The sequence below is a fragment of the Scyliorhinus canicula genome, chromosome 1 (genome assembly GCF_902713615.1).
Source record: "Scyliorhinus canicula chromosome 1, sScyCan1.1, whole genome shotgun sequence".
NCBI lineage: Eukaryota > Metazoa > Chordata > Chondrichthyes > Carcharhiniformes > Scyliorhinidae > Scyliorhinus > Scyliorhinus canicula.
In genome coordinates, this window is record NC_052146.1 from 222,032,756 (window position 1) to 222,053,098 (window position 20,343).

At 45.0% G+C, this 20,343-nt stretch overlaps 1 protein-coding gene across 2 annotated transcripts in view; it reads right to left on the reverse strand.

Annotated features, from left to right (window-relative positions):
- Window positions 1-4,564: 4,564 nt before the first annotated feature.
- Window positions 4,565-20,343, reverse strand: part of zdhhc14 (zinc finger DHHC-type palmitoyltransferase 14) — a 191,908-nt gene continuing 176,129 nt past the window's right edge. Inside the window, exon 9 of one of the 2 annotated variants that reach the window (XM_038808323.1) lies at window positions 4,565-5,767. In XM_038808323.1, the coding sequence (XP_038664251.1) occupies window positions 5,411-5,767 (357 nt within the window). In that variant the 3' untranslated portion in view covers window positions 4,565-5,410. Of the gene's footprint in view, window positions 5,813-20,343 lie in introns of both variants that reach the window. The other variant, XM_038808317.1, reaches the window with a different exon arrangement.

A 20,343-nucleotide genomic window follows, 5' to 3' on the forward strand; every position in this document is an offset into this window, starting at 1 on the left:
TGCAGAGCTGACGGACACACAGTCTCTTCTCATTGCATGTCAGACCCATGCTGCCACATGCCCATCATCCCCCAGGTCTTACTTGGGCTCATCCTCCTGTTCCTCAGAGGAAGCTGCATGTTGCTCCTCCTCGTCCAGCATGTCACCCCACTGTTGTGGAGGGCGCCACAAAGCTGGAGACCCTCTGAAGGCTGCATTGCAAAGCACCTCCAGAGTGATCCAGACAGTGGAACTGCATTTTCAGCAGCCCAATGCACTGCTCAATGACAGCATGGATGGCAGTGTGGGCCTCATTGTAACAGGTCTGCGTCTCGGCCTCAGGCATCCGCACTGGCTTCATCTGATGTCAGCAGTAATCCCTTGTCCCCCATGAGCCAACGGGTCATCCTGGGGTGCAAAGCTGGGTGGGAGGATGAGCTGTGAGAAGGTTGCAGAGATCCTTCAGTGTGATTTGAACAATTTGAGTGAGTTGGCAAATGAAAGGTAGATGTGGTATAATGTGGATAAATGTGAAGATATCCTCTTTGGTAGCCAAACAGGGAGACAAATTATTAATAGAGGGGAATTGGATTGGATTGGATTGGATTTGTTTATTGTCACGTGTACCGAGGTACGGTGAAAAGTATTTTTCTGCAAGCAGCTCAACAGATCATTCAGTACATGGAAGAAAAGGGAATTAAACAAAATTCAAGAAAATACATGTACCACAAGGTCCGGGTGTTCTCGTATACCAGTTGCAGACGGCATCACATGACTGAGTAGGATCGAAGGGCTGAACAGCCGACATCTGCTCCTATTTTTTATGTTTCTCTGTGGGACAATAGATATGATCTCATTACTGCTCTGTGGACCATGAGCTTGGTCCTGAGTCTGAGGTCCTGGTTTTCAAACACATTCTTCCCCAAGTAGGCTGTGCTGGCACACTGACGGTGGGGTGGAACCTCGCTGTCAATGTCTGCCTTTGTTGACAGTAGGCTCCAAAGGTATGGAAAGTAGTCCATGTTGTTGGAGGGCAGTGCGGTGTGGCAGGAGCAGTTTGATAGAGGACCTTTATGTTATGGATGTTTGGTGTGCCTCATAAGCCTCCTGGAAGGTGTTTATAATAGCTAGGAGCTTGGTCTCTGACTGAACAGACGTAAGCATCATCTGCATACTACCATTCAATGACAGAGGATGGGGCGACCTTGGATCTAGCCTGCAGGTGACGGTCATTGAACAGATTGAAATTGAAAAATTGAAAATCGCTTATTGTCACAAGTAGGCTTCAATGAAGTTACTGTGAAAAGCCCTTAGTCGCCACATTCCGGCGCCTGTCCGGGGAGGCTGGTATGGGAATCGAACCGTGCTGCTGGCCTGCTTTAAAAGCCAGCGATTTAGCCTTGTGAGCTAAACCAGCCCCTTGCTAAACCAGCCCATGTGTTCTGTAGTTTAGCCAAACTCCAGCAGGAGTTGCTGACTGTGAGATGGAGCATTACAGCAAGGAAGATCGAGAAGAGCGTCAGTGCAATTATACAACTTTGCTCGACCCCAGTCTGAACGTGAATTGGGTCTGTGGGGGATCCATTGGTCAGGATCATGGCTTGCATGTCATCGTGGAGCAGGCAGAGGTTCGGGGCAGCTGAAATGGAGGACCATCCATAACCTCTCACGGTTGAGTGTCAAAGGCCTTTGTGAGGTAAAAGGTGAGAAGGGTTGGTGCTGGTCCCTTTAGTTCCTCGCAGTGAAGATCATATCCATTGTGCCACATTGTGGACAGAATCTGCTTTGCAAATCTGGGAGGAGCTCTTCAGCCACAGGGAGAAGGCAATAAGGGGCACTGTTGTTTTAAAAAAAAATATTTTATTATTTTTAATTTTTAAAATTAAATTTAGAGTACCCAATTTTTTATACAATTGAGGGGCAATTTAGTGTGGCCAATCCACCTAACCTGCACATCTTTGGGTTGTGGGGGGTGAAGCCTACGCAGTCACGGGGAGAATTTGCAAACTCCACGCAGACAGTGACCCGGGGCAGAATTGAACCTGGTCCATAGAGCTGTGAGGCAGCAGGCTAACCCTGTGCCGCCGTGCCGCCCTGATTCATGTCTAAATCATTTATCTAAATCACAAACAAGGGCACTAATGCTGATCACTGAGGGATCTTGCTGGACACAGGCTTCCAGTCAGAAAAACACCCCTGGACCATCACCCTCTGCTTCCTGCCACTCAGCCAATTTCCTTGGATCCCGTGGGCTCTTACCTTGACCATCAGTTACCCCTGTGGGATCATATCAAAAGCCTTGCTGGAGTCCAAGTAGACTACATCAATGCATTGCCCTCATGTACACAGCTGGCCACCTCTTCAAAAATTCATTCAAGTTGGACACACAGGACCTCCACCGGACAAACCATGCCGACTGTTCTTGATTAATTCCTACCTCTGCAAATGCAGAGTAATTCTTTCTCTCAAAATTACTTCCAATAGCTCCCTCATGCCTGAGGTTAGACTGACTGGCCTGCAGTTTCCTGGTTTATCCTTTCATAGAATTCCTACAGTGCAGAAGGAAGCCATTCGGCCATCGAATCTGCATCAACCCTTCGAATGAGCACTCTACCCATGTCCACTCCCCCATCCATCTTGCTCTATCCCCGGAACACCACAGCAAATCCCTGGGCACTAAAGGGCATTTCATCATGGCCAATCCGCCTAACGCGCACATCTTTGGACTGTAAAGGATCGTCCCGTTAGTCTGAGATGGTGTGCTCTGCTTCTAGTTTTTCCTACAAGTGGAAACATCCTCTCCACGTCCATCTATCCAGGCCTCGCAGTATCCTGTAAGTTTCAATAAGATCCCCCCTCATCCTTCTAAACTCCCAGCGAGTACAGACCCAGAGTCCTCAACCGTTCCTCATACGGCAATGATTCCAGGGATCATTCTTGTGAACTTCCTCTGCACCCTTTCCAATGCCAGCATATCCTTCCTTAGATACGGAGCCCAAAACTGCTCACAATACTCCAAATGGGGTCCGACCAGAGCCTTATATAGCATCAAAAGTACATCCCTGGTCTTTTTTCTAGCCCTCTCGACATGAATGCTAACATTGCATTTGCCTTCCTAACTGCTGACTGAACCTGCACGTTAACCTTAAGAGAATCGTGAACAAGGGCTGCCAAGTCTCTTTGTGCTTCTGATTTCCTAAGCATTTCCTACATTTAGAAAATGGTCTATGCCTCGATTTCTCCTTCCAAAGTGCATAAACTCACACTTCTCCACATTGTATTCCATTTGCCACTTCATTGACCACTCGCCTAGCCTTCTCAATACTACCTGACCCTCTACAGATCTTTGTATCATCTGCAAACTTAGCAACAGTGTCTTCAGTTCCTTCTTCCAAATCATTAATGTATATTGTGAAAAGTTGTGGTCCCAGCACTGACCCCTGAGGCACACCACTGGTCACCAGTTGCCATCCTGAAAAAGACCCCTTTATCCCCACTCTCTGCCTTCTGCCAGTCAGCCAATCCTCTATCCATGCCAGGATCTTACCCTGAACACCATGGGCTTTTAACAGTCTCCTGTACAGCACCCGGAGGAAACCCACACAGACACGGGGAGAAAGTGCGAACTCCACACAGTCAGTCACCCGAGGCTGGAATTGAACCCGGGTCTCTAGCGCTGTGAAGCAGCAGTGCTAACCACTGTGCCACCCATATTGGAGGGGTTCACCTGACCGGTCCAGGCACCAGCACCGCATCTTCAAAATCCCGTTTGTCTACTCCACCAAGGTGCAAGTAGCAGCACAACCCTCATTACATTGGGTCTCTGCTGCACTTTGTGGCCTCCACACAGATGTCATCAGCCCCTCAAGGGTTATCCCTTGACCCAGAGAGCCAGCCCTGTAACATAAACCTGCAGGATGCACTTGGCATGAACAAAGAACAGTACAGCTCAGGAACAGGCCCTTTGTCCCTCCAAGCCTGTGCTGATTATGATGGTCACGTGGTCACAGACGATGTGAAAGTTAAGGGAGTGGAAGCCCTTACGATTGATAAAGGTGACTCCCTGATGTCCTGGGGATTGAGGATCCACAAGGGTGTATTCGGTGTCTCCCTGCCAGCAATCTGAAATGGTGGTAAAGCATATTTAATCTTAAAAAGCAATTGGATAAATATTCAAAAGATAATGGGCTGAGTTCTCCGCCGTTGGGATTCTCCATTTTACTGACAGCCCGGGAGTTTCCCGACGGCGTGGGGCTGCCCCACAATGGGAAAACCCACTGACTAGCCGGCAAAATGGAGAATCCCAACGGTGTGTCGCACCAGAGCGGGGCGGAGAATATTTGCAGGTTATTGGGAAAAGAGCAGGGAAGTGGGATTAATTTGACAGCTCTTTCAAAGAGCCAGCACAATCACAATGGGTTGAATAGCCTCCTTCTGTCCTCTATGATTCTGTGTTTAACAAGTAAAGATTTATATTAACAAAACCTTCATGGAGTGAGAGATGGGAGATTTTGCAAAACAAAACTGAAATGGAGTTTGCGTTTTGGATGAGCCTAATAATTCCATTATACACAGGTACCAAGGATTTAAAGAATAAAAGGTGAAATCAATTTATTAATGTCCACAGGAAAGAAATATCACCAGTTTTAAACGGTGACATGGCACAGAACATCTCCTTCTCAAACACTTCACATAAAGAGATAAATGATATGCTGTGAGATAATAGGCCCTCAATATTCTAGGTCCTACCAACCAAAAAAACAAAATTAATACAATGAAGGCTAATAGATTGCATTTGTTCAGTTCTTTGCATTCCTTTTGCCCTTATTTATACTCATTGGAAAACAAAGATCACCAATGTAGTCAGCATTTTTTACACTGGTCTGTAACACTTGTTTACAATATGGCACAGTATCCTAGATTACAGTTCAAACAGGCTTCAGCAACATCTTGCAATTACTCACTCTAAACCACCTATTCAAGAGTTGAGACACTCGTGTTTAGATGACAAAGGCTTTTCATGCTGGGTTTAATCATTCATTCGCTCAAGTCTTCTCAATTTTTAATCCAACAGCCTAACAGGTCACGGATTTTTCCTACTAATCTCCACTGGTCCCAAATTTTCGAAATATAGCACAATAGAAATTACACTGTAGTACAATATCTGAGTGCAGTTGAAAGTCTTTTTGCCATGGTTTCACAGATAAAACAAACGTCAGTGAAGTGTTTTACTCCTTAGTCTGAATCACTTGTGAGCACGGGTTTTATTTTCTTCACACGATGGCACATATTCTCCATTGCAGGCTAGAAGTCATCACCAGTGATTTCATGTCAATTTGTGACGGGAATATAGTGGCATTTCCTGATACGACTTTTGATTCGTCCAGCAAACATCTGGAATTGGGAAATATTAAAATGGACACATAAAGTGTCAAACTGAACTGAGCTTGACAAGGCCACGAACTGAATCCTCGTGCATTGAATCCTGGGTGACTGCATTCAGGACATGCATGGTGTGGCTATGGGTGAGAGGGGTACCTGGGGTGAGCATTCCTGGAGGTGATGGAGTCTCTTCCGGCGTGAGAAAGTGGTGGCCTTCACATGCTTCCTTTAGTGGCATTATATCTTTTAGTATGGCTTCTGTCGCAAGGTTTGATGTAGACGGTGGAGGTGTTGGCTGCCCAAGAGTTAACGTGGCACATGGAGAAGAAATTGTCATTTTCCCAGGGAGATGGGACTCTTCATTAGTTGGACTTGATTCACTCTGTAACAGCGGCGTGGCTGCAGCCTGCAAAACGAATTTAGTGCTCTGAATGCATTGGTCCTGATCACACTGCAGCATAAATGAAGAACAGACATACAGAGCATCAGAAAAATGGAAGACGTACAATAGTGACATATAATGAGAAAAGGATGGAGGAAAAGAATGGGAAGAAAATTAGTAATTATCCTGAGTACATGTGAAGCATCGCAAAATTGGGATACAAAACGTTAGACTTCATTCAACAACTTACTCCCTCTATTTTTAAATCAGAAAGCAACTAATACAATATGTTGCACTGCCAACACAAAGACATGCTGTGGAGCAGAAACTGTGTGGCTTTCCTCGAAGAGGATTACTTCCACTGGCGTGGATAGTTCCAGGACAAATATAGTATAAGGGTCCTTCCTGTTGATTCCCTTATTTCCCATTTCTTTTAATAATAATAATATTATTTATTAGTGTCACAAGGAGGCTTACATTAACACTGCAATGAAGTTACTGTGAAAATCCCCTTGTCGCCACGCTCCAGCACCTGTTCGGGTACACTGAGAGAGAATTCAGAATGTCCAACTGATCAAAAAAGGCACGTCTTTCGGGATTTGTAGGAGGAAACCCACACAGACACATGGAGAACATGCAGACTCCGCACAGACAGTGACCCAAACCAGGAATCGAACCTGGGTCCATGGCGCTGTGAAAGGGTCTTGGGAGTCCTTGTCCAAGATAACCTCAAGGTTAACGTGCAGGTTCAGTCGGCAGTCAGGAAGGCAAATGCAATGTTGGCTTTCTTGCCGAGAGGGCTGGAATACAAGAGAAGGGATGTACATCTAAGGCTATATAAAGCTCTGGTCACACCCCATTTGGAGTAGTGTGAGCAGTTTTGAGTCCCGTATCCAAGGAAGGATGTGCTGGCCTTGGAAAAGGTCCAGCGGAGTTTCACAAGAATGATCCCTGAAATGAAGAGCTTGTCGTATGAGGAACAGTGAGGACTCTGGCTCTATACTCGTTGGAGTTCAGAAGGATGAGGGGGGATCTTATTGAAACTTACAGGATACCTCGAGGCCTGGATAGAATGAACGTGGAGAGGATGTTTCCACTTGTAAGAAAAACTAGAACCAGAGGACACAATCCCAGACTAAATGGACGATCCTTTAAATCAGAGATGAGGAGGAATTTCTTCAGCCACAGGGTGGTGCATCTGTAGAACTCATTGCCATAGAAGGCTGTGGAGGCCAAATCACTGAGTGTCTTTAAGACAGAGATAGATAGGTACTTGATTAATAAGATGATCATGTTTTATGGGGAGAAGCAGGAGACTGGAGATGGGAAAAATATCAGCCGTGATTGAATAGCGGAGCACACTCGATGGGCTGAGTGGCCTAATTCTGCTCCTATGTCTTATGGTGAAGCAACAGTGCTAACCACTGGGCTACCGTGCCACCCTACTTTGTCATCGTCATTCTGATGCATGAATATTTAATGGACATATATCTAAGTCGAGCAGGGAAAGTGAGGAACTCAAAAGTTTAAAAATAGTACACTGTGCTATTGGAGATTTTACTTTTGAACAGAAGAACTCAGACTTTCCACCACCTGAGAGATCGGAGGGATTTGGTTTGATTGGTTGACTGACGGCCAATGAATTGGCCAAAGGCCGTATTCTGCCCGGCAACATAGATTGGATTCTACCAATGTGGGATGTTTTTCAGAGAACCCAGGGACAGTTGGATCCTGGACACAGAGAGGAGAAGCTGTGAGCTGCCCACTGTCTCTCTCTCTCTCTCTCCTTTCAGAAATGCTACCTGTCTGCTGTATCCTGAACCTGCAATGACCTGGATGGATCTACAGTGAAAACCGCCATCTGAAGTTCTAACCTGAAGAAAGGTATATTAGACGATATTCTTCTGAAAAGAGACTTTTATCCTTTTTACTTATTATGTTTCTTTGCACCCCTCTTCCCCTCTGCATTTATCTGTTTTGTGTGTTTATAGAGGGTGCATTGTGTTAAGGGGGGGGGGGGGTGTTAGGAACCAGATCATAGTTGACCAGGTATATTTGCTGCCTATTTACACATAGTTATTGCTATTAGTAAAAAATAATCGTGCTTAAATTCATAAACCTAGTGACTGTAGTTATTGGGCAGCCAAAGACCAAAGACTTTGGGAATTTTTCTAAGAATTATTTGTTAATTGTCAATTGTCTTGTGACTCCGGGTCAAGTGAGGCTGGAGTTGACCGCGCACTAGCCCAGGGTGTCGTAACAATAGAAACACTCTAAGAGTTATTATGCCTATTGACCTGTATGCCTTAACAGTCAGTGAAACCAATTTCATTTTTAACATGGCATGACTCGGTCAAGTGGATCTATCAACATTTAATTAAAGCACTGGTGAAGTATTGGAATTCATCTCCAATATCTAAAATCTACTTTGTATGCACACCTATTTTTACATCAAACCTTTTTGCAGAATGACTTGACTCTCTGGATGTTTAATGTGATAGTATTGCTGGTGACTTATACAATTATCTTTGACAAACATTCGGACACCCAGCAAATGCATGGATTACAGAATATGTGGTTACCCATTTTAGGTATTTGATTCCTAATTCTTTGGTCATTGTTTAACCTCCATACATAACAAAACAGGACATATCCAATCAACATTGTCTGAGATATGGTTCCATTAAGAGTCTAAAGTCAGATCAGTTATGTAAAATTAAATTCTAATCTGCTCCGACTGATCCAAATAGGTTTCTATGAGAATTAAAACAGCAGTGCATCATTTATTGCCTTAAGGACACAAGGTGATACAGGTGTCCACCTGTATTAAATGGCAACATTATTTAAATTATGATCCTTATAATACGGATAAAGCATCTGCAGTGATTTTAGGAGGTCACAGCAAAACAGGCACTGCATCCAGTCCTCGCCAGGAGTCTGAGTAGTACGTGAAGCAAGAAAATATTTAAAGGAACACTCTTTGATTTTTTTTTGATCTATCTGAAAACAAACCAACCGTATTCCATTAGCAAAGTGTTTTTGAAGCATCACAACCATCTCTAATCTGCAACTACTCCTGGCAATGGAAGCAGTTGATGCAACACCTAAAGCTGTTGAATGGGCATGTAATTGGAGCATGAATTTCAATAAAACAAGTGTGAGATGTGACATTTTAATAGAAAGAATAAGGAGACCTAATACTGCTTGGATAATAGTATTAAAGGGATGAAGAATTAAAAGGCTTTCGAGGTACAAATCACTAAAAGTAGCAACGTAGGTTAATCCAGGCACAAGAGAAAATGCTAACCAAACAGCAGGAATCACATTCTAGATGGAATTGAAAAACAGAAGATATGCTAGACTTGTATTGGACCTTGATAAGACCACACTGGAATACTGTATACAGTTCTAGCCTTTATATTATGAAAAAAATATAGAAGCACGAGAGAAAAAGCAAAACAATTGACATATAATGCCTGTGACTTGCACACATCGCTAGTTGGGCAGAACGCTAGCCAAGAGGAGATGGATGAGGGGAAGCTGCTGGTTCGCAACTCATAAACTTAATATTTCACTTGAAACACAGTCTCCCAACTCTGCCAAGACCTCTCCTCCCATAATGTCTAAAGCCGATCCTTCCACTCTCAGAAGACAAGTAACACCTGTTAATGTTGAGCCAATATACACACAATCACAAAGGCCTATTTTTCTTTGATGTGGAGATGCCAGCGTTGGACTGGGGTGAGCACAGTAAGAAGTCTTACAACACCAGGTTAAAGTCCAACAGGTTTGTTTCAAACATGAGCTTTCGGAGCACTGCTCCTTCTTCAGGCTGCGTTCCGAAAGCTCATGTTTGAAACAAACCTGTTGGACTTTAACCTGGTGTTGTAAGACTTCTTACTATTTTTCTTTAAGCTCACTAAACAAATAAATATGAAACCAGGTATGAGTCTGTTTCTGTTTGAGTGCAGTTCTGTTTCTAGAGCCTCTTCTTGCTGTTGCCCCTGTGGTCTTTCTCAGTCAGTGTAGGTACTGAATAAGTCTGACAATGGCACAAATTTTTTTTTTTCTTCATGAATGTGAGTTAATGCAAAGCCAGCATTTGTTGCCCGTTCCTAACTTCCCATAACTAAGTGGCTTAGGAGGCCATTTCAGAGGGCAGTTAAGAGTTAATCACATTGCTGTGGATCTGAAATCAAGTGTAAGCCAGATCAGGCAAGGGTGGCTGATTTTCCTTCCTAATGGATATTAATGAAGGAGATAGGTTGTTATGACATCCGATGATAGTTTCATGGTCACAATTACTGAGACTCGTTTTCCAATTCCAGAAATTCCACCAGCTGCCATTGAGGGATTTGAATCTGTGCCTCGATGGTATGAGCCTGGGCCTCTGCTACCATCTCCCATAATACACTGCCCTTCTGAGAGATAGTAGAATGTTAAACCCCCACTGCCAAATGATGCCATCAGAAGCTGTGTTTCCTATTTGGGATGCATATTGGCAGACTGAAGCCCAGTTCTGATCAATAAGCAGTAAACAATAAACAATATCCTTCACTTAGGCTGTATGTGGTCCATCAAGTATAGAGTTGAGCTGGTAAACAATGCTGTATAAAGTTGAAAATGGGAGATTTCCCCAGCAAAGAAATCTAATTTAATGCTGCAGTTCACTTGTCTTGGCTCCTGGGCAGTTCGGTGGCGCAGTGGGTTAGCCCTGCTGCCTCACGGCGCCGAGGTCCCAGGTTCGATCACAACTCTGTGTCACTGTCCGTGTGGAGTTTGCACATTCTCCCCGTGTTTGCGTGGGTTTCACCCCCACAACCCAAAGATGTGCTGGTTAGGTGGATTGGCCACGTTAAATTGCCCTTAATTGGAAAAAATGAATTGGGTACTTGAAATTTTTTTTAAAAAAATTGTCTTGGCTCCTGCAGCACGGTAGCACAAGCGAATAGCACTGTGGCTTCACAACAGCAAAGTCCCAGGTTCGATTCCCCACTGGGTCACTGTCTGTGCGGAGTTTGCGCATTCTCCCAGTGTCTGCGTGGGTTTCCTCCGGGTGCTCCGGTTTCCTCCCACAGTCCAAAGAGATGCAGATTAGGTGGATTGGCCATGCTAAATTGCCCTTAGTGACCAAAAAGAAAAAAAGGTTAGGAGGGGTTATTGGGTTACGGGAATAGGGTGGAAGTGAGGGCTGAAGTGGGTTGGTGCAGACTCGATGGGCCGAATGGCCTCCTTCTGCACTGTATATTCTATCATTTGCCCTGAAATCTTTATCAAGGTAAGCACACCTGTCAACAGTGACACCAGGTTAAAGATACTTTCCAAACTGATACTTTACTTTTTTTCTGTGTATTTCACTTCTCAATTTTAAATGTGTGTATCCTTGAAAGTCTATGGCGGTTGGTTTTGCTCCAAAATATTTCCATCTTAAATTTATTAACCAAAAGAGTTTCCGAGAGGCAGTCAGACTGGCTGTCCACTGAACTGAGACAGGCAGCCACTTTAAATAATTAAGGCCTGAATTAGGGATGATTTAGAGGACCAGCAGGCATTTTGCCAATGGCAGAGCCAACCTGTAATATAGGAAGGTCACCAGCTCAATGGAGCTGGGAAGCCATCGCAGTCAGAGGCACCATCCCCTAAAGAGGGAGCCCACTGGCAGCAAAATCCTCACTTGTAGCCATTTGAGGGACCCTTTCATCTGTGGGATCTGCCCGCCTGGTTCCTCTGAGTTGATCTCTGCATGGAAGCCTCTATTTTGAGTTACCCTTACAATTGCTGACCTACCTCAGCAATGCCCAGCTCTCCTGGTGGGGCTGCCAGGTCTATGGTGCTGATGTCCCTCTGACTGCACCAGCAGTATCAGGAGCCTGCCCTCTCTCCTTAATTGGACAGCGAGTGTAGAGGCGACAAATTAAAAGACCGCCTCTGGAAAAATAACGCCCCAGAATCATGCTCCTGGGAAATGCAGGCTTGGGTCCCTCATCTGGTTCTGACGCCGGGGTCCCGAAGCCCGTGGCAAAATCCTGCTCCAATCTCAACACAGACAGCAGTATGGCTGCACTTGTTTCAGTGCACCTTAAAAAGGAGAAAAATGAGCTTGGCTTGCTCAGACTGAGTGGGTAAAATCAAATTGCTGCAGATGCTGGAATCTGAAACCAAAGAGAAAATGCTGGAAAATCTCAGCAGGTCTGTCTACATCTGTAGCTTTGACAAAGGGTCATCTGGACTCAAAACGTTAGCTCTTTTCTCTCTCTATAGATGTTGCTAGACCTGCTGAGATTTTCCAGCTTTTTCTCTTTAGTTTCAGACTGAGTGGGTGTGTGTGGACAGGATTTAGCTCAACTGTGATGCCATTATTTGCTGAATAGTCTTCCTAAATTCACTGTAATGGGTCACATAAGACTTACCTGGTTGTTGTACCAGACGGCAACTAGTGGACAAGGGAAGAAGTCAGTGGCAACAAGGGAAGAGAGGAAGAAACAAAATAATGTTTTGATGTTCCTATCTTACATGAAGAGTGGCATAACACCCCAAGATTTTTGCTATGGAGAAAGGAAAGCAATGCTCTCTGCATCACAGACTCATAGATTCCCTACGTTAGATTCCCGAAAACAGGGGCTGGTTTAGCACAGTGGGCTAAATAGCTGGCTTGTAAAGCAGGCCAAGGCCAGCAGCACGGTTCAATTCCCATACCAGCCTCCCGAACAGGCGACGGAATGTGGCGACTCGGGGCTTTTCACAGTAACTTCATTTGAAGCCTACTGGTGACGATAAGCAATTTTTATTTCACAATGCAGAAGTAGGTCATTCAGCCCATCAAGTCCGAGAAAGCACCCTACCGAGGCCCACACCCTCTCCCTGTAACTCCATCTAACCTTTGGGGCAATTTATCATGGCCAATCCACCTAAACCGGAAACGGAGAGAACGTGCAAACTCCAGTCACCCTAGATCGGAATTGAACCCACGTCCCTGGCGCTGAGACAGCAGTGCTAACCACTGTGCCACCGTGTCACCTCTCGAAGAACAAAATTCCTGAACAGAACCCTCAGTGTGATTGCGACAGAACTATCTCCTTCACTGTCATTTGAATAGAGCTGGGTGAATTTCCCAGTACTGGAGCCGACAGCCGGAGGTGACCTGCTAGACAGCAGTGTGACCTGGGGAGGAATATTGCCGGTGGTGGCCATTTAAGTGGCTGCAACCAGCGCTGCCATCCAATTAAGGACAGTGGCCGCCTCAAGAGTTAAATCCCTGAACCTGCAAATCAACAGCCTCTGGAGCACCAGCACTAGTCATTGCTCAGACTACAGTTGCAGGGAGCGGACGTCTCATTGGCCGGGACCCCTTAACCCCCCTGCGACGAATAGCTCCTCAAACATGGTCACAAACATCCCCCATCTTTTCTCAAACTCCGCTGCTGAGCCCCTTAACTCATACTTTATCTTCTCTAACCTCAGGAAGTCGTACAGGTCACCAACCATGCCTTCACCAGCTGCTCACCTTCCTGCTCCCCCAGCCATTTGTATATATCCCCAATTCTTCCCTTCCTTCCCACATCCGGAAGCAGCAGTCGCTTCAGCAGGGTGTATCCTGGCAACCCCCTCCAGACCTGGGATGTGTTCTGACAAAATAAGTAACTATGGATTATTGATTCCGGTCAGAAATTTTGCTTAAGAATACTACTGCGGGCAAAGAGTGGATACCTGTCAATAAAACATCTAACAGTGGAATAGGATTATCCAAATTTACTGCAATCTAGAATATACAGGAATTGAAGAATAACAGGGCAAGTAAGGCAGAAAATTATAGGGGCTTGTCGGGAGAGAAAGGCATTGAGTTGAGAGTGGGGAAACTAGAGGTGAAGAATGTGCTTAAGAATAAGGGAGTGTAACTGAGAACATGAGAGCAAGGAAAATAATGGGAATTAAGGCAGGAAACAAGTGAGAAGAGATCTATATGTATACAGGGAAAAGGACAGAACTATGAGGCAGGAAGAAGGAAACATTTTAAAAAAATAAATAAATTTAGAGTACCCAATTAATTTTTTCCAATTAAGGGGCAATTTAGCGCGTCCAATCCACCAACCTTTGTGTTGTGGGGGCGAAACCCACGCAAACACGGGGAGAATGTGCAAACTCCACACGGACAGTGACCCAGATCCGGGATCAAACCTGGGACCTCAGCGCAGTGAGAATGCAGTGCTAACCACTGCACCACCGTGCCGCCTTCCGGAAGAGGCAAACATGGGGAATGTGAAAGGGCCTGTGTGAAAGCAGGAGAAAAATATGGAACTGGCTGGAAAGCTATGGAAGTGAGAGGACAGCTAGAGAATGAGAGGCAGGGACAGAGGACAGATTGATGGAGAGAGAGAGCGAAGAATGAAAAAGAAGAATTGTCGGTCAGAGAATGTAAATTTTATATGCCAGGGTTGCCAAACTGTGCTTCGTGACTTCAGTGGAATTGAGACACAGGATTTTGAGGTTGTAAGCTCCCAGACAGAAATGGCTGCTGTGGAGCTCAGATGGAGTACTAACAGCTGTGAAGCCCCTTAAAAGCTTGTTGTTTTTCTAATGATGGCCATGGCCTAACAGGCAGATCTTTGAGGCCAGAATCCTGCTGTACAAAAGGCTGAGAAAAGCTAGATTTTTGTAAAAAAACAGCGAGCAATTCAAACACTTCCTGCCACGCTCAACCTCACTCCCACCTTGCACAACAGTTGAAGGCCAACCTCTCTCCGCCCCTCACCCCATTTTTTTACTCTGGGGTGAAGTGAAGTGTTGGGGCATTAAAATGGGGTCACTTCCGGAAAGGAAGCAGTGCCATATGCCCCTTTAACCACTTTCTTAACCTGCCCTGCCAACCTCAATGATTTGTGCACAAATACCTCCACAGGACCCTCCGCTCCTGCATCCCCTTCAGATTTGTATTCTTTGTTTCATAATTGCTTTAATAGGTCACTTTGCAATTAGAAGCAGTTCTGAGAAGGTTCACAAGATTGATTCCTCGGATGAACGGGTTATCTTACAAGAAACGGTTGGGCCTGTATCCATTGGAGTTAGGGGAAAGAGGCGATCGTATTGAAACATATAGGACCCTGAGGGGACTTGACAGGGTGGATGCTGAGAGGATGTTTCCTTTTTTGAGAGAGACTACAATTCGGGGGCACAGTTTAAAAATCTGGGGCTCGAGGCTCCATTATTGAGACTATGTCCCCACGCCGGCGTCAAAACGGTAAAGTTTTACTCCTGAAAATTCTGGAAAAAGTGAAACAAATTCATGGCTAACATGGACCCGGAGTAAATCTTGCAGCTTTTGCTGCAGATACGGTCCACTGCACTTCCGGGTCAGAGGCCGCGCATGCGCACGGTGGTGGTCTCCAGCGCTGTGCTCCATGGTGCTCTAGGACTGGGGAGATAGACCCACAAAGGAGACCCCCGATCGGTCGCGCGCCTGGCCCTCAAACCCCGCACATTAATTTCCCAGCCTCAGATTTTCCCCGCCCCCAACCAGGATGGCCTCAAACTGAGTCCGGAGCTGCCATGCGAGCACCCCGACCGGCAATAGCAGGTTAGTTCCACACAGTCAGGAACCTCCGGCGGCGCAGCGTACTCCGAAGCGGACCTCTGGCAATGGACACCGGAGGCGCAGCATACTCCCCAGTGATGCCAATTATCGGTGCCTGGAGAATCGCCGGCAGGCCCAATTACGCCATCAAACTGGATTCTCTGCCCTGGCCGCGATTTCGCCGTTGGGGTGCGGAGAATCCAGCCCAAGGTGTCTCCTGCTTGAGAGAGATGAGAACCTTTTTCTTTCAGTGGGTCATTAATCTGTGGAACTCTCTTCCCCAGAAAGCAGTGGAAAGCAGGGTCGCTGATAGATTGACTGATGATTGACAAGGGAGTCTAAGGGTATGGGGTAGACAGGAAATTGGAGACCACAATCAGTTCAGCCTGATTTTATCAAATGGCAGAGCAGGCTCAAGGGGCCAAATCGGCATTTCCTGCTCCTAATTTGTATGCATGTATGTATGTTCATAATTCTGTACTAAATGTTATCTGCCACTTATTAGCCCATTGCACCAGCCTGTCTATGTCCTCACAAAGCTGATCACTATTGTCCTCACTTGTCAAAATACTTCAAAATTTTGTATCTTCTCCAAATTTAGAAATTGTGCCCTGCACACTGAAGTTTTAGGTTGTTAAAGCAGTGATCCTGATCCAAGGCCACTATATTGCAATCTCCAGTCTGAACTGGAGTAGGTCTGGTTCGGTTGCTTTGAAATAAAACAGTACATTTATGTACATCTTTGTGAGTAATAAAACTACTGTTAGAAAGATGTAAACAAGCCATGCAAATAAAACAAAACAACATTTAATTCAAAAAACATGCAGATTTATTGCTAGAAAATACATGCAATTTTCATGCAAAAGTTACAACTTGTTAAACAAAAACTGCATCATAAATATTTGCCGTCATTGTTCCTAACTTTAGAATGTTCTCAATGGCACTAAACTATTGTCTGCAGGCACATAAACAACAGCTAAATAAATGGATGGTGTGGCTACACTCCATACTCTTTGTTTAAAAAAAAATCCTCTTTACTCTATCGCCAATTATGTTCACTCCTTCTTGGAGCAGTATCGTATGTGGCAGCTGCCCTCTAGTGCCTACTTAAATAGCCACGATTCAAATGTGAGCCTCAAAGATGAGTATAATTGTAAGAGGTAGGCTATTCTTTAGTTCTAGATAAGGATGCTGAATCCAATTTTAGTGCTCAGATCTCTACCCTGGCTAAGATCAGCAAACAGAACATGTTTGGGATTGATTTGTGACCTTCCTGGTCTGTTAGACTCAGGTACTGATTGGAAAAACTCGAGAAAGTCGATATTCTAAAATCTATCCTTCAGTTTTCTTGCGTATTTCAGATTCATCACTCCCAGTTGATCCTTTGAACATAAAATTATAGTTTTAATATGAGGTGGGGGCATGTTCAATCGAGGCATTCAACGGGGAATTAGATAGTTATATGAAATGGAAGAATGTGGAGGGCTACGGGCAGAGGGCAGGTGAGTGGCACTAGATACACTGCTGCCATGTAGAGCCGACACAGAGCCGATGTGTCACATGGCCTCCTTCTGTGCTGTAATGATTCTGTGAAGAATTCAATGAATCATATTGTAATACATATGATGAAGGAATGATTTTGAATTAAATTTGGCATATAGATGTATATTGCTAATTTTGCTTACAAAATAGCATTTTACATTGGCTGATATATGCAGATTATACAAAACCTGGCAAAGCAGGGCTTAGTAGTAAGTTTATGAATGACACAGAAATGGGCAGAAATGTGGCAGGGGGAGTTTAACGTGGAGAAGAGTGAAGCAAAGCACTTTGGAAGGACTAATATGTATGCAGTGTAGGTGTAGATGAACAAAGAGACTTTGGTGTCCATATATACAAATTCTTAAAAATGGCAGGGAATTGATAAGGTGGTGAAAAAATAATCTGGGTTATTTGTATTTATAAAGAGGATAGAATATAAAAGTGCAGAGATTATGCTAGAACTGGTTGAGCCTCAGCTGGAGTATTGTGGATAATTCTAGGCACCAAACTTCAGGCAAGCTGTAAAGGCCTTAGAAATGGTACAGAGGCTTATGAGACTATTAACAGAGCTTAGAGATTTCAGTTATGAGGAGTGGTTGGAAAAATTAGATCTGCTCTCTTTGGCACAGAGAAGGTTAGGACGTGGGTCCAACAGAGTTTTTCAAGATGATGACAGGTTTAGATCGAGAAACATTATGCCCTTGGCAAGTGGTCAATAACCTGAGATCAGATTCAGAATGAGTTGGACAGGTACTTGGGATGTGGCACTTAGTATTACAGACAAAAAGTGGGACGAAGCATGACTGCTTTTTAAAAGAACCAGCACAGGAATGGTGGACCGAATGGCCTTCTTCAGTGCTGCAAGTTTCCACATAGTTATATTTTTAAATTAAGGGCAGGTAAAGCTTCAATTGTTTAGCACCAAAGTACGGTTGTTTCAACTAAATTTAGATTATAATAAAAAAAATGGCACTGATAATACTGGTTCCCCAACAATCCAGAATTTGCCACCGATTTTTACATTTTGCATGTACTGTCAGGTGCTTAAAATGATTAGTATTTGAAGATTACTATTGAACAATTTGATATGTTTTTTCAAAAAACTTGTCATAATACATATCTTGGAAATGAATGGAAACGAGAATAGAAGATAAATGCCTCCAAAAAAAATTAAACATTTCAGCTAAAGCATCCCCCTAGGGATGCAGTGACCAAAGATAAAACACTACTTTTCTCGTGGTTCCATGTCCCTTCCAATAATGCTTACATGTCTTCACTAGTTGCTGAATCACCATTCCTGCTGACCAGTTTGACTGCCCTGGTGTTCATAGCTGTACTTCTCACAAGGAAGTCAAGTTAGGGTGCAGGGTGATTTCCAAAATTATTTGAAGAAAACACACGTCCTGGGATATTAGATACATTGCACCCCCTCAAACTGCACATCCCAAATTCAGCTATTAGCCACAGCACTGGACAAGACCATCAAATCCAAGTCCAAGCTTTTTAGAAAGGCTGAGGCCTTCAGGTAAAGTCTTTAAAGAAGGCATTAAAAGAAATTTCAATAAATGTGTCTCTGCCCGTCTCAGGAAATTACACCTCAACTTCTCATATTCAGTAACGATTCATCAACAAAACTCTTGCTTTCACTTAAGAGTCAAAACAGAGGATGCTGAAATTACCTGACCCCAAGCAGTGTTGATTCACAGTCAGAACAGGGGAATGATACAATATCTTCAAGACTATATTGTGTACCTATCAAACATGGTGAAATGCAGTGTAAAGGTTTATGAGGTAGACTTTCTACAGGAATTCCCCAATCTCCCTCAGTAAACAAACCCAGAAAAATGGTGTTATTTGAATACAATTTGCGCAAGATTTATGATGTGGAGATGCCGGCGTTGGACTGGGGTGAGCACAGTAAGAAGTCTTACAACACCAGGTTAAAGTCCAACATATTTGTTTCAAACACTGTTTTGAAACAAACATGTTGGACTTTAACCTGGTGTTGTAAGACTTCTTACTGCGCAAGATTTATGACAGGAAATCAGAAGAACTACCAAGGTGAATACAGGATGTCTATGACAAACACAGTAAATCTTACAATTTAAGCGTTAGAGCAAAGCAACATTTTCATCTAGCAATAACACTATATTCTTCTATTTTGATCAAATTGAATCAAATGCACAATTAATATTGTATTTTCTGTGAAAGGGGAAAAAGTCAATTGTACTATAAGTTATTTCTTATTTATACGTAGCTCTCACTAGTCATGTATATAGTTTAAAACAATATGGGCGCGTCCTACTGGCCATGTTACGCCCAATGGGAGCACAGCGCGGCCGCCGGTAGATGCCGGGAGAAGCCTTCCGCGGGCTACCTGGCAGCCAGTACGCTTCATGAGATCTATCCAGACCTGGCGAGGTGGCGCGATCAGGACCCCGCCCACAATAGGAGTGACCAAGCCACATGCACCAAAGTAGGTTTTAAACCTACTTAGGCGTACACACCCGCAATCTACCAGCCTCCCAGCATATAACAGTCTGCTCAGGGAATCATCAGGCGGGAGCCGTTCAGTACCGGCCCACACAAACATGGACCAGGTAGAACGGCACTTCAGGGGTCTCCCGGGCCATCTGTGGCCTCTAGGTGGTCAGAGACAGGGCAGAGTGGCCCTATGGCTCTCCCCTAGTAATGCAGGCACATTGGCACCGCCAGGCTGGCAACATGGCACTGCAACCGTGACATTGCCAAGGTGCTCGGGTGACTGCAAAGCTGGCATGAGCACTACCAGGATGCCAGTGCCAGGGTGCCACTGTCAAGAGTCAGGGACTGTGGGGGGGGGGCATCCCATGAAAAGAGGGTGGAATGATGGATGGGGGTGCGCAGGGCAGATATGAAGGGTCCTGGGACGGGGTTGGGGGGGGGGGTGGGAGGAGGAACCCTCAGCAACCCCCGAGTGGGGTGTCATCACTTGGGGGGTGGGGGGGGGGTGGAGCAGGGATGTGGGGTAATGCCCATATGTGTGTGTGTGTGTGTGTGTGTGTGGGGGGGGGGGGGGGGGGGGGGGGGGGGGGAGGGGGAGGGCACATTGCCCATGGGTGGGGTGGACCTATGCGCTCATTGAGAGACCGGGGCACCTTCCAAAATGGCGGCTCGATCTCGGAGGGGCCGGACTGGCCAGTGAGTTGAGCTCCCAGTGATGAAAATACTTCTAAACTTCTAAGTGTAGGCGTTACTCGGGGAAAACTCCCCAGGGCCCAAACAAATGGCTAAGTATGGTTAGGTAGCGGTGGGGAATGTGCCAGCAGAAATCACCAGCAAAATCCACTCCAAATGACACTTCAGAAACCTTTCTGTTAGATTGTGCCCAACGACTATGTTGAAAAACTGGTTCTTCTCTGGATACAAATTTAATTTAGGGAAGAGTGAGCTCTTTGTGGTCAGCATCTCGGGGAGAGCAGGTCTGGGGAGGCTAGCTTTCCACCTGGCA